The sequence below is a fragment of the Natator depressus genome, chromosome 10 (assembly GCF_965152275.1).
Source record: "Natator depressus isolate rNatDep1 chromosome 10, rNatDep2.hap1, whole genome shotgun sequence".
Lineage (NCBI taxonomy): Eukaryota > Metazoa > Chordata > Testudines > Cheloniidae > Natator > Natator depressus.
This window is the reverse complement of record NC_134243.1, coordinates 47,238,035-47,253,044: the sequence shown is the minus strand read 5'-3', so window position 1 is coordinate 47,253,044 and position 15,010 is coordinate 47,238,035. Positions and strand designations below refer to the sequence as shown.

Genomic DNA, 15,010 nt, shown 5'->3' with positions numbered 1-15,010 from the left:
ATCTCAGTTCAGGAAGGCAACCCCATGCCGGACAGCACCTCAGCATAATGGGAGCTGAACAAGTACTTGAATGCTTTCCTGAATCGCGGCCCCTCTGCAGCAAGGACTCTCATACTTCTCTTCTCTCAGCCCTTCCCTTCCTGTGGCTTCCCTCTTCCTTCTGTAGCTCTCAACCTTCCTCGATTCCTTTCCTTTCCTCCTGCAGAACCATTGTGATACACTGCATTTGTTCTCCTTCCCCTGCCTCCAGCTTTCCTTTGTACCTCTCTTCCTTGAGCTCTCCTCCATAGCATGCTCTGTTTTAGCTCCACCGTCTCTCTGTCCCAGCCCTTACTCCCCTCTGCATCACTTCACCCTTTCTGGTTCCTCCTGACTGAGTGCTGTTGTCGTCAAGACAATCACAGGACTGTGTTCTCTCTTCTTCCAGGCCTCAGGATCCTGGAAGCTCAAAGAGCGCAAATTGACACCTCAGTGCTGGATGCTTCCAACCTGTTGACCAAAGTTCCAGAGTCCAAGCGGGCATCCTATGACGTAGTGTTCCTAGTTACGGAGCTGCCCATCCATGGGCACCTTTCTGTTGCGGACGCACCCATCAGCAAAGAGCATCCCTACTTCCTGCAGTCCGATGTGGTCGTGGGTAACCTGGAATATGTTCACCATGGGTCTGGGACCCAGGAAGATCATTTCAGATTTCAGGCTTCGCTACAGCCTCGGGCTATGGAGTCTACTTGGCCTCCACAGGAAGGAGGGGGCTTGGTCATTTCTGAAGCATTCAACATAACAGTGAGCGAGATCAAAGAGAAACCACCTCGCCTCGCAAAGCAAGGCCGTGCTCTGCAGGTTCTCCAAGGCTCCTTGGCGGTGCTCTCCCAGGATCACTTGGATGTAGTAGATCCTGACAGTTCCCCTGAAGAGGTTGAATACAGAATCCTCAAGGGGCCATCCAATGGCTTCCTGGCCAACACACACAACAAACAGGTGCCTATCGGCCAGTTTACCCAAGCAGATATCAATGCCGGGCACCTAATGTTCATCACCAATGGGAGTGGTTCTCCTGGGTCCTTAGAGTTCAGCATCTCCGATGGGCATAATCCACCCATCTTCACTTCTCTGGAGATTGAGGTTCTGCCTGAAGTGACCACAGTGATGAGCCAGATACCCCTGGAGATTCCCCAGGGCCTAAACATTGCATCGCTGTCTCGAGAGCACCTCCTGGGAGCATCACACCCAGGGGAACAAGAGGTACATTACACAATCACCAGGGATCCAAAATTTGGCCAGTTGAGGGTCAATCAAAGCCCAGCAAGAAGCTTTTCCCAGAAGCAAGTGGACAATGGTGAAGTGACTTTTACTTTCACAGATTTCACCTCCACCAGGGACGAATTCCAGTTCCTCTCAACGTCCAAAGGAGCAAACACATCAGGGGGAGTGAATGTGACAGTCAAGGCCTTGGTCAGGACACGGCAGGGGATTCAGTGGCCGAGGGGAACCACCGCCCTTCTGGACACCAGTGTCCTTGATGCCAGTGAGCTGGCCAACAAGACAAAGAGCATCCCAGCTTTTACAATCCTCAGAGCCCCGAAGGGCAGCCATTTTGTGAAAGTCTCAGGAGACAAAGAGAGTCAGCATGCACCCATTGATACCTTCACTCAGCACGACCTCGAGCAGGGGCTGGTTGGGCTGGAAGTGCTGGAAATGGAAGATGCTGGCCACCGCTTGTTGAATGACAGCTTTCTGTTCAAGCTGGCAGCTGATGGGGTGCCACCCGCCCTGGAATTTCTGGGGTATACCACAGAGCCATACAACTCCTCCACGCCATACAGAACCCCGTTGCTCAGAGCCCCCCACCTCCCGGAGATGAGTGACAGGCGAACGCCCCAAGAGGTGAGCCCCTCCTCACAAACACTGGCCACCCAGCCCCAGGGCTCTGACCAGCTGAGCCACAACACCAGCCAGCACGACACGCTTCCAACAGCCTGGCGGGGCCGCGAAGCTACCACGAGCCCCTCTCCCTTGGAGGGGGGCACATTCCTCGGCTTCATCGAAGCCAACATGTTCAGCGTGATCATCCCAATCTGCCTGATCATCCTCCTCCTGGGATTAATCCTTCCCCTGCTCTTTTATCTCCACAAACGCAACAAGACTGGGAAGCACAACGTCCAGGGGACAACTTCCAAACCCAAGAACGGGGCAGTGGTCGACCAGGAAACCTTCCGCAAGACTGACCCGAACCAAGCCATTCCTTTAACGACTGTGAACGCTCTGGAGGCCAAAGGATCAGGGCCTACGGGCAAAGGGCCGGGAGGGCAGCAGGACCCCGAGCTACTTCAGTACTGCAGGACATCCAACCCCGCCTTAAAAAATAACCAGTACTGGGTCTGAATGCTGGGCCGAGAGGCTAAAAGGCAAGACTGTCTCCAAGCAGAGCTCCTCGGCCTCCTGGATTGTTATGAAGTCATCCTGCCTCTTCCTCCTCCTCCTCCTCTCTGACAAACAGGAGGCAATCCCATTGACACAAGAGGACTCCTGGGGATGCTGGGCCTCCCAGATGGTTCCAGAGTCTCAATGGTATGACAGCAGGGAATCTCCCTGAAGGGAATAAATATCCTGACATCCCAGGTCTCCCAGTTGTTTGAGTGGGATGGGAGGGGGGAGGGAAAGGATGGCTGAAAGCCAGATAAATCCTGTGGGTGAATTAACTGTGCAGTGTAATGGACAAGGAAAGGTTGTGGGAATACAGTGCGCCCCCAGTGAATCCTTTCCAGGCAGATATTTGACAACCTCAATAGCTTATCTGCTCTGGGAAGGAGTTACAGATACCAATAAATCATAGGACAGGTAGGTCCTGGCTGGCCCATCTCGCTCAGCCCATGCACAGGAGTGTCTGCACTTAATCATTTCAGTGAGGCTGGTGGGAGGTGAGCTCTCTGCCAGGGTGTTTCTCTGGCACACAAGGCAAGATTAAGAGCAATTTGCACTCAGTCAGGGTGGACACAGAGCCCTCCAAATTCCCCAGGGCTAGGCGGGCTGAGGCACTGGCCCGTAGGGTCAGAAAATCTCCACTGCCGAAGCCAAAGGAATTTAAACGGTCCCCACCCATTCGGAAAAGCAATCTCTTTTTCTTTGAATATTTGTCATGTGTTGCATCAGATGGATTGAACAGTCATTTACCGTATTGCACAACAGGTGGAAGGAATGTCACAGATTACAAAACTGGAGCATGTTTGCAATGATTAGGGTCTATCAGGATGCCACTATCTGGGACGTCTGTTGGTGTGTGGAATATATTTTATGAAACAGATAACAAACGTATGGGGCCCAATCCTCAGCTGATGTAAGTCAGCAGAGCTCCACTGATTTTCACCAGCTGAGGATCTGGTCCTGTGCTATATCGGACCTGATTCTGCTCTCCCTTATGTCAGTGTAAATCAGGAGTAACCCCACAGAAGTCAAAGGAGATACATATGAGAGAAGAATTAGATCTGTTATAAGGACACTCCAGCAGAAGTACCCACAACAAAGTGCCTTTTCCAGGTGGATCATATGATCATATTGTTCTAAACAAACATTCTGATATTCTCCAGGGGGGATGCCCTCCAGACCTATTCTCAGCCCTGCTAGTTCTAGAACAACATTTGGAAAGAATGGGTCAAATCCTGGGTCTTCCTCAGTTTCTACGCAGGTAGAATTCCCATTGACATCAGTGGAAATTAACCTGAGTAAAGACAGAGGAAAAACTAAGTTATGAGCTCAGGCTCTGACCCAATAATAGTCCTTTGTAATGCTACAGCTGAGAATCTCATCTCTCATTGAGATTGGTGTAAAACTGGTGTAACTCCACTAAAGCCAATGTACACCATTCTAACTCACAGTAGAACTTGGCCTTAATTTAAATTTACTTTTACTGTTCCTTCCAAAACGACTGTTTGGTCCTGGGTCCCCTGTGATGTTCTATTATATCTAGTGTCAACGCAAAAATGAGACGTTTATTTTGCTGATGCTGAAGTTTACTGTGTACGTAGGGGTCCGAATTTTTAGAACTGTGGGTGCTAAATTGCACGTCGGACTCTTGAGATCCTAAACTCCAGTGTGTGTGTGTGTGTGTGTGTAAACCCTGTTTTGTGTGCACAGCTACCCGTGTGCAGAGACGAATCAGAGCATGCATACACTGGTATTTGCATGCTTAGAAATGCATGCGCAGTGTAGCATGCACCCTTCTGAAAATCTGGCCTCGGGGTTTCTATAATAACCAATACCTTGTCTCTGAGACTGCTCTTGTGCCATAGGACATGAAGGGCTGTAACAAACTGCAATGGAGTTGAGGGCTAGGTTTCATTCCAGCGGGAGGAAGAGGGAGGCAAAGACTCATTTCAAGTTCTCTTCCTCCTCATTTGCAGCAACGATGCAAGCTCCCTGCATGACACTAAAAACTTAGCACTCAAGAAAGTAAGACTGACAGCACTGCCTGGAGCAGGGTAGCGCAGGCTTCTCACACACAGCTCTACCCGTACAAATATCTTTGTTGTTCCAGTTCTGGCCAGGTCTGCGTGCAGTTTTGCCAATGCATCTCATTTCTGTCCTGCAGCAACCCTGCCATTCCAGTCCGACTCCAGGTGCATCTCTGCCAATACACTCCCATCCCAATAGGAGACACTCCTAGACCTCCACACAGCTCTGCCTACACTTCCCCATCTAGATTTTTATCAGCACATTAGTCCATTATCAGGACCCCACACAGTTCTGCCAAAACACATCAGCCCTGACCTGCAAAGGCCTTCTGCTGTAGGGAAGCAGTATGGCCTAGCGAAGAGGGCACTGGACTGGGACTCGGGAGACCTGGCTTGGCCATTGTCTTGCTGGGTGACCTTGGGCAACTCACTTCCCCAATCTGTGCCTCAGTTTCCCCATCTGTAAAAATTACAATATTGGTGCTTACCTCTTTTGTAAAGTGCTTTGAAATCTACTGATGAAAAGAGCTAGGTATTACTATTCCAGCAATGTCACAGCTAGCGTCAGAAGGCTTCCTCATCCTGCTCACATTCACATAATAAAAGCAATGCAAATTCTCCCCCTACTCCCATATTAGCCCCAGATTGGAATTTGGTACCTCACCTGTCTAATAACAAAGGAATCACTGAGTCAGAGACGGAGCCTTTGGGTGGGACGAGACATGTGAATAGTTCAAATAGCAGCAACAGTGTTTAAAGCTATCTTAAAGTGTTTGGTTTTATATTTTCCTTTCTATACATTTTGCTTCACAGCAGTGGATTGGATAATTTATAATAAAGTGACCAATTTTGTAATGATCATTGAAATAAACAAATTATTTTTAAAGCACATGGTCATCTGGAGACTTCCCTGTCGAAGGAAAAATCGAGCCACAGGACACATCAGCTCTACTGTAACCTGAGCCCAACCATATATCGGGCCAAATTCTGCTGCCAATTACAGTGCGATGTAAATCCAGTACAAGGCCATTGTCTTCACTCGGGTTACTCTGGATTTACGCCAGTGAATCTGAGGGCAGAATTTAGCTCAGCGCATGTCCCTGCACGGCCAAATCTGCACTCCTAGCAGCACATGCACGCCGATGCCCTTGCTACAGTGTCTCTCACCAGGGTGAGTCTTCCAGTATTTTTCCAGCATGGCTGATCTTATCCCACCTTAGAGGTGTCATTTACATAGGGAGGCCAGGTGCTCAGCTACTGTCAAACATCCGGAGCTGGGCGGCTCCCGGGTTGTTGTGCAGTGTGGCCGCTCTTCCTCGAGCGAGACTAGCTCCAGAGCAGACACGAGCATGGATAACTAACCCTGCAGGGAAGACAAGCCCAGACAGCTTCAGAACCCAACAGAGGAGCTGGGGGGATCCCGATCCCTTTCGTCTCACTGCTTGCCCTTTCTCTGATCGGTTGCCCAGTTACTGTTGTGTTGTGGAGGAGAGCTAAGCCGGTGTCCTACCTCCTGCATGACAGGACTCCTCCACACTAAGCACATGGCCAGGACAAGAGAAAAAGCAGGGGCGAGGAGACAATCTGGGTGGCATACATCAGGGAGGAAGTCCAGTGGACCCTGCTGAGAGGGAAGCGCCGTTCCCAAGCTGTGATCAGACACAGCTCACAAACTGTGGCCCTCTCTCCGGGGGTTGGCTTCATTAGGACAGAAGTTAACAATAACACAACCTGAAGAAACACACATGGGAATTCTGTAGACACATGTGCAATACTAATGCTTAGCACTTACACAGCGTGCTCACACAGGCACATGCCTATGTACGTCCCTACCCACACAGAACTCCGGTCATTCTAAACTCAGCGGGCCCTGTGATGTCGCAACAAAACACTGACTAGACCAGTCTCGCCCCCCACAAGGACATCAGCATTGTGAGCACCCACAGAGCAGCGCTCTAGAAATGACAGCATGCAGCATGCGCTTCCTCCCAGCAGGCCCTAGCATTGCCAGTTGGGATTCCGGCAGTGTGGGCTTCCCCTCCACAGTGCTCTGGCATTGCCAGCTGGGACATCAGCTGAGATCCATGAATGTGAGCAAGGATCACAGATCCCCATCCCCTTGATGGAGCCAAGCAGCTGCCCATTAAAGATAACCCCATGTGGCAGGGAACTAATGGGGCTTCTGTATTTCTAAGGCTACTTACAAAGGGACGGAGTGAGAAAGGTTGAGGTGCGTGGTGTGGGGAAGGAACAGTTGGGACTGTGTTCTGTGAGAGGGGGCACTCTGGGAAACGGGGTCCTGCAGGTCAGCTGTGGAATGAATGGAGTGTTTATTCCCAAGGGCTGACACTCCACAGCTGTCTCTGCCTAGCCACTCCACGGGCAAAAGGACAACAGCACGGTCCGAGCATCAAGTGACACAGAGCCCTGATGAGATCACGCAACGCTCGACATCCCCTTCCTCTGCTGACAGAGGAGTTCAATGTCCCAGATTACACACCCTCACCCTGCTCCATCAGTGGAGCTCAGTCTCAGCCAGCCCTGGCATTCACCCATGTGCGCTCACCACAGGGTCCACTCCCTTGCCTTGTGTCAAAGACTGGCCCCTCCTGGTGGACAGGGGAATTTAGTCTCCACGCTCCTTCATTCCAAGACACAGCTCCACCAGCGGATCCTATTTGGAAGAGACTACCTCCTGCTGGGGAGAGAGGGGAATGCAGTCTCCATAGGCATCCACTTCTGGCATCCTTCTCAGGCAGTCCCAGGGGTAGATCACAACCCGAACCTGAGCAAGACAAGCTGGTTGGGGAGGCAGCGTGGCTTTTGTTCCTTTGAAACAAAGGGAAAACCTGAGCAGGAAGCTGGGTGTCAGATAAAAGGTATTTGTTCTCCCTGTGGAATACGAATGCACTCGAAAGAAGCAGGACTATTCCAGAAAACAGGTGGTGAAGGGGGGGACGCAGTCTGCCGGTCCTTGCCCTCCTCCATGTTTTAACCCTGCCTACACGTCCAGTCTAGGCATGGAGGCCAGATACGCTCCTGTCTTGGCACTGCCACACACCTGCTGCATTATTGTCACGCGCCTGCACTAGCCTGGGGTTACAACATTAGCATCAGCCTCTCGAGATGAATGCTACCAGGCCCTTAGCTGCAAAACCTTTAATAACCAGCCTTGGCACCACTGACCCAAGGGCCTCAAAACCCTTCCCAACAGTCCCGTATGCCTTCTGTGAGCTTGGTAAGCGATATGGGTAGGGGTCACTGTCTCCCTGCGGGGTGCGCCATAGCACACGGCACCACACCCTATCTGAGGGCAGGGAGGGATGACCGCTGTATGCCATTGGAATTGCCTTGGGGATTGCAGGGAGGTAGAAAGGAGGAAACGGCCCCTGGCAGAACAGGGCCCCAGCCCAACAGGCCTCTGTAGACACTAAAGAAAAAGAAGAAAGGGAACCAAGTTGGGATTTAGACAGAACACCAGGGTTAATGTCCTCCTCTTGCCTGGGATCTCTACAGGCACACTCGTGGAGGAGCAGGCCACAGTGCTACTTCATACTGGAAAGACAGCACCTCCAGAGCCCCCTGCCAGCAGGTCGGAGCATTGGTTCAGAACTGGTTCAGAGAGAAGATTAGCATCTGTTCGGTCATCCACACCTCCCCTGTGGCACATGGGCTTTCCTTGGAGCAGGGCCCTCCATCTGCTGACCCAGCCAAGCTGCGCCTAGCTCGGCAGAACTGATCGGATCACAGCTCAGCGGGGTATGGCTAGAGGACCCCTTGCTTCTCACAGAGCACTTCCCCTGGACCTGCTGACCATCTCCTGAATAACACTAGGGTAATTCCTTCAGCTCCTGCCACATCTCCACTGGCAAGACATCTGGATGCTCTGACATGCCCTACTCTACCTGCAGGCTTGTCCTGATGCCGCCCTGTTTGGGATGAGTAGCAACACTAGCACGTGCACTGTGATCATTCCGTGTTTTAATTCTGGGCCAAGCAGGTGGACTTTAAAAATTAGCAGGTGGCCTCATTCGGTGTGTGAGTGTGTCCTGCACTTTGCAGCACTCAGTCCACAGCCAGCTGGCCACTGGAGACTGCACTGAGTGGGTCGCCACCGGTCTGTATTTGGCATAACTTACACCCACCCACGCGTCCTGCACAAATGTCCGAGAAGGTTATCCTGAAAGGACTCGGGTGCAGGATCTCCCATGCACACTTCTTATAGGACACTCTCCACTGGCCCAGTGACTGGGATCAGAGGGACAGGGCACCCAGGACATCCATTGCAGGAGGCTCCCCACGGATTTGGGGTGGAATTTCCACCCCACAGCAGAGCAGGACAGTTGGAGGGGAGGTTACACATGGCTGGAAGTGCAATCGTGGGGTGGAGCTGCATCTAGAGGAGTGGAGCCTTGAAATGATGCCCCCAAGACCCCGGTTCCGAATCCTCGACAGAAGGAGCCACTGCGCAGCAGAGGAGGAAGGAAGAGCTGCAAAAGGCTGACGTTATCACTGCTCCTTAGGCCGGCCTCTTTCAGATCCCAGGCTCTAAAGCTCAGGGCTGCCCTCCCAGTCCCCAGGGGCTTTCAGCCAGGCAGCTGGTTAGCGCGGACTTCTTTTTGCCAAGCCAAATTCCTTGGCTGCCAGCAGAGCCAGGGAGTGATGGGACTGCACCTTTAACTGGCAGGGAAACTCCAGCTTCAGTGCTCAGGCCCACTTCAAAGCTAACTGTGAATCTGTCCCCATAGAAACGGCAGGGCAGCATTCTCAGGCTAGAATGGGGCTGCGCTTCCCACCCGCCCTGGATCAAGCCGCAAAGGGAGGAGCTCACTGCTCGGCCCTGAACTCCTGCCAAGGAGGGGGGCTCTTAAAGGAGCAGCGAGCTGTAATCTTCCATGGCTGCCATGCAGAAAAGTGGATCTACTAGGCCTGCTGGATTCAGTCCCACACAGGGACACCTTTGTATTTCACATGCTGGAACTTAGCAGGGTTGTTCCATTGCTGCCTAATTAGGGTGACCAGACAACAAGTGTGAAAAATCAGAACAGGGAGTGGGGGGGTAATTGGTGCCTATATAAGCCAAAGCCCCAAATATCGGGACTGTCCCTATAAAACCGGGACATATGGTCCCCCTATGCCTAATCCAGACCATAACCTTCAGAATAATTTGCATTCATACAGCAACCTTCATCCCCTCCATCTACCTACGTACAGCACCAGGGAAATGCAGCCGCTGCACCCGGGATGGCAAAAAGGAGTCCGCAAAAAGTACACTGCACAAATCAGTGAGCTGGTGGGAGGAGAAAACCTGACTGAGAAACTTAGCAACTCCCTGCAGAGCTCTGATCTTTGAATGGGAGCCCAAAGGACTTGTCTAAGGCAAAGAAATAAATCAGCAATAAGAAAGGCATGACGGGGTCATTAATGTCCACCCAGAGCAGATGGGAGCTTCTGTGTTTCTGATTTCCTCTGAAAGATTAACAGCATTAATGGTGATGTTTAAGAAACCAGGGGCCCAATTCTCCATTGAACAGCGCATTGCATAGTCACTTAAGTCCAAGTGGCATCACCACGGTGATTTGGGAACATTTTAGACCTCCTTTGCACTCCCTTTGCACCAGCACACATTTCACATGCATATAAAAGAAAAAGATGGGGGGGTGTTTGTTTTTGTTAAGGAAAAAGCATATGGGGGGGCAAGGGAAGCACCTTCGCAAACCTCTGAGCTCTGCAGATGTAGAAAGCTACTGAACGATAGCATGTTTGTCATCTGCCTCATGTCACCCAGATGCCATGCGCTGGTATCCAGATACCCGAGCTGTGGTCGCCTGTCTGAAATTTGAAGAGACAAGGAGAACCACTTGAGCTAGATTCTTTACACTGTAAACTCTTTGGAACAAGCAGGGGCTGCCTTTTTGTTCTGTTTTTGTACAGCACCTAGTGCAACGGGTTCTGGGCCAGGATTGGGGCTGCTAGGCACTACGACAATATAAATAATTAATAATAATACTGTGCCCAGCAGTCTAGACCTACTACAGCAGAGCCTGCTGTCTTCATGAATCTAGTAGGAACAATGCATGTGTGATCCCACAGCTTTCGGAGTGCTCTGGGCCTTTACCTAGCTCCTAGCCTCTGGGATAGAGGTTTGCAAACTCCTACCCCATGAGGAAGCCGCAGGTGAACTCAGAATAGAAATGGGAAATGTCTTGAGTTCCTCACATTAGATTTGACCTCCAGGCTAATCAGCAGGAATTAGTTGTGCTAAGTTATGGCACCTTCCACCTGAAGATCTGAAAGCCCATTACAAGCAATAACGATTTAAGACTCATAAAACCCCATGTGAGGTGTGTACAGGGTCACTCGAGGTAGAGAAGAGACAGGACTTGGTTGTAATGGATATAAAGAGGATTATTTATTGAGGCTGCTGGACACAGACGAACCCTGTTGTTCTCTCTGTTCCCCAGACTGACTAATGCAGCCTTGTGCTGCCCAATTTCTCTCTAGAGCGTCTCCCTGAGTCCTGACCAGGGCTAAGCAGTTGTGGAGGGGGCTGCTGTCTATGCAACAGTATCATTATCCTCATTTCACAGATGGGGAAACTGAGGCACGGCGAGTAAGAAACTGCCAAACATCACAGGGTAAATCCATGGAGGAGATAAGAATAGAGCCAACAGGCCAAATTTACCCCTGTGTAACCCAGCTGTCTTCAGTGGATGAATTGGGCCTCAGATCTCCTGACTCCCAGCCCTGTGCTGTAGCCACAAAGTCATCTTTCCCCCCCTAAATTCCTTAGAATCGGTTTCCTCACAAGCCTGCCTACCAGCCCCAGTTACCATGGGTTTCGTTTAATCCCAGCAACTCAGCTAACATAGCCCAAGGACTGAGAAGCATTTGGACACGGATTTCCTCAAGCCATCCATTTGCGGACTGTTTCCACTCCACTTCCTGAGTTGGGGGGAGGGGAGGATCAAAATCTGATCCAGTGAAGTCAGAGGCCACATTCCCAGCATTTCAGGCAAGAAGAAGAGAAACTTGCATGTTCTTCTCTCAGAACTGAGCAACAAAGGCAGGGGAGCAGTGGGTGCAGCATGGACTGGCACTGGCATTTGCCTGTCTGGACTGAGAAGGAGGCAGGGCTGCACTGAGTCTGATGTGGAGGAGAGCTCTGTACACAAACCATTTCCTGCTCCATGTCCCAGCTTCTTTCTCCATTGGGCAGCTCAGCTCCAAGGCAGAGTCTCAGTGAGATCCTGCTGGGGTAGGGATGCGTTTCCAGATCTTTTCCATCTAATGCGGCCCTGAGTGCATGGTGAGTTGGTGCCACAATCCAGATTAGAGCTCAGTTGGGCTCCCGGTTGTTTGCTTTGGATAGTACAAAGTTTGCAGCCTCCTGGAGAGAAATGCCATGGTTCGAGGCAGCATCTCCAGGCACTTCCAGAGGGTTGATGAATATTCCGATCTGCATCTTCCTAAAATGTCGAGATGGAAGTTCAGGTCTGGACCCAGACCCAAACTCCCACAAAGGATCAGGTCCCATTTTAGCTCAACCTGTTTTAAAAACAGGAGCCAGATTTGAGGTGGAGGGGATTCGGATTTTGGGTTCAGACTCATCTCTGTTGGAATACCAGTGAACGCTTCATTTATTACTTCACTGCCTGGGTTTCGAAGGTGGTTTCTAAGGTCTTGCACAATATAGTTTGGTTTGGACAGGAACCTTGCAGCTGTCCCACCTTGGGAGCTCAGCAGAGTTAACAAACTAAGCAGGCTTGGGCTGGACAGGGCTTGAATGAGAACGCTCTAGAGAAAAGAGCGCTGCAGGAAGTGGTAGCGGTGCCCTCCCTGCAGTCAGTACAGAAGCAAAGCCCCAGCACAGAGTTAAGGGGGCACCGTGCTGCCAGAGGAATCTTGCAGATGGGACACAATTCCATCTATGCCTGGAATACGTGAGTTATTGCATAACCACTTGGCCAAGGAGCTGCTTGCCAATGCAAAAAACAACGGGGATAAAAGACAAAAATGAGGCTCTGGATTTCTATCCTCATTGTGCTTTGCCTCAGCAATCAGCCCCCTGCCTCGTCTGATCTGCGATAGCTCACAGATACAAGGCACAAATACAGAGGGAGAAGAGAAGAGAATTTTGCTTTATTCAGATGACATTCTGCTGTTCATCATGAAGCCAAATGCCTGCAGGCCAAGCTGAGGTCTTTCACCTAAAACAGAGATTCAACCTAATCTCCGTTTTCATAATCAACAAACCAAAGACAGTAGCCATTATAGTCAGAGATTGCCCACCCACAGGAATCTGTGATCCTGAGCCCAGCGTGAAGTAAAGAGGGCTTCCACTACACTGAAATAATAACTCACCCAAACATGAACTGCCCTGTAGCACAAAATCGACCTCCATCGAGCTGAACGCATTAAAACCAGATGTCCAGTTCCCCGGCTAACCTGAACACGCAGAGTAGGAGCAAAGCAGCACAGTGTAATAGTTAGAGCACAGCATAGGAGCCAGGAGAATGTTGGTTCTGACATTCCCCCTGCAGCATTGCACAGATCTTTAGAGGGGCGGGGTAAAGCACTAGACTGGGGGGAGTCAGTTTTATTCCCACCTCGGCCACTGACCTGCTTGAGCTCTTGGGTAAGTCAATTCCCCTCTCTATGCCTTTGTTTTACCCTCCATCCCTGTGTCTGTCTGGTCTTTTTAGATCATAAGCTCTTCAGCTGAACAGACTGTCTATTACTATGTGTTTGTGCAGCACCTAGCACAACAGGACCTGATCTTGGTTAAGGCCCTTAAGCGCTACACGTTGCACAAATAAGAAATGTCATTGCTGGGGCAGATATCAGACTACACGGGCCACTGGTTTGAACTGGTGTAGCAATTTCGATGCCCCCTTTATTCCTTGAAATGAAAATAACCTGCAGATTCCCGTCCCTTTTCCAGCACCTACCCCCAATACTCCCAACTTCTTTGCTCTGATCTCTGGATGTGCATTTCCAAGCTTCTGCAGGCCAGTAAAGCACCCAGAGGAACTGCTTTCTGAAACCTCAGCAAAATGCTATCAGGCAGCCCACCTGCATATCAGAGACCACATGCCCATACAGGAAATCAGCTTTCCAGGTACATCAATGAAATCAATCCCCTCTGTGCATGCCACAAAGATCAAAGTTCAGATGAGCACCGGGGTCAAAAGCACCGTAACTATTTGCGAACACACAAGAAAGAAATTGGGTAATAACAAAACATTTCCATCCTCTCCAGATTTTGCCTCCTGTGATACCCCAGCTACACGGGCACTGAGAATACTGACACACCTACAGCAACTGTCTCAGGTGTCCGGTAGTGCAACATTCGAAGAGGGGATGGGGCAGAGATTGCAGCAGCCCATGTCCGCATTTGAAAACAAATCACAAAAACCTCAGCAAAGCAGGCGGGCCTGAAGGATAAATCAACCATTCTCCATGCTACTCCCAACACCACAGAACAGCACCTAAAAGAAAACCAGGACGCAACATTACTGGATTTTATGCAACATGGATGCCTCTTCTAGGCGAGACAATATCCTCCACAATACACCTGCATATCCTCCACAATACACCCACTCAACCTCATGGAGATTATTCTCACAAAAGTCTTCTCTGCCCCAGCACTCCCCACCAAATGAATTCACAGGCAAGATGTTTCAATGGGACTAAGGGATTTTGGAGCAGCCAACTTGAGATCCCTGATTTCCAGCAAGTGGGTGCTCAGCACTTTCTGAAATCAGGCTGTCGCCAGCTAGGCACCCAAAAATCACTGATCCCTTTGGAAAATCTTTGGCCACCACCCCTGCTGGCGAGGACGTGGCTAAGCAAACTGGCCCCAGCACAAAATCTGAAGCTGCCCGTTTGGTCACACATACATCAAAGCCTCCAGAAAGCCACCAACATGCCCTTGGAAAAAAAAGAAAAGAAAAGCAGACAGGAGGCCGGTATATGCTGTCAGACCTAACCCTGACATTTACCAAACCGCAGTGAAACAGCGTTTCTCAAAATAGTAACACAAGCAGCGAGGAATGCCCACCACGTTACAACTCGCATGAGAAAAACCTTGCAATTACAACATGGCTACACAAAATACAGGGCAAGAAATGCCACAGAGGGATAGATCAGAGCCCGGATTACACAGTCCCAAGGCTGGGTTGAAGACCATGGGGCTTCAGCCAATGAATCACTTGTAGTGTGCAAAAGATCAAAGACACCTGACCTTGGGCTACAACTATAATGTGCTTTATCTAGAAAGAGGCCCATTTCTTATTTGCACACAGAGCAAACAGCATCTGCACGCTTCTCCAGGTGCCAACTCTTGAGATTTTGGTGTTTTATTATCGTAAAGCTTCAGAATTGGGAGAATCTCAGCTTTCATTTACAAAAATAAGTACATTTCTAGCTCTCATGAAGAAAAGGTGGAAAATGTAAACCAAGGGCTCTGGAAAGACTCAGAGACCAGAAGGCAAACAAACACAACCCAGAATTTATTATTTTGTTCTCTTATGATTTTTAAGACACGCTCATGATTCATT

General features: G+C 50.2%; 2 protein-coding genes across 2 annotated transcripts in view; one reads left to right on the top strand and one right to left on the bottom strand.

The window, feature by feature from the left end:
• The window catches only part of CSPG4 (chondroitin sulfate proteoglycan 4), an 82,110-nt gene extending 77,149 nt beyond the window's left edge, over positions 1-4,961 (top strand). The window contains exon 10 of the mRNA XM_074966035.1: positions 428-4,961. Coding sequence (XP_074822136.1) covers positions 428-2,382 — 1,955 coding nt within the window. The 3' untranslated portion in view covers positions 2,383-4,961. The remainder of the gene's footprint in view (positions 1-427) is intronic.
• The window catches only part of CIMAP1C (ciliary microtubule associated protein 1C), a 123,365-nt gene extending 110,374 nt beyond the window's left edge, over positions 1-12,991 (bottom strand). The window contains exon 1 of the mRNA XM_074964735.1: positions 12,813-12,991. Coding sequence (XP_074820836.1) covers positions 12,813-12,820 — 8 coding nt within the window. The 5' untranslated portion in view covers positions 12,821-12,991. The remainder of the gene's footprint in view (positions 1-12,812) is intronic.
• Positions 12,992-15,010: the final 2,019 nt, after the last annotated feature.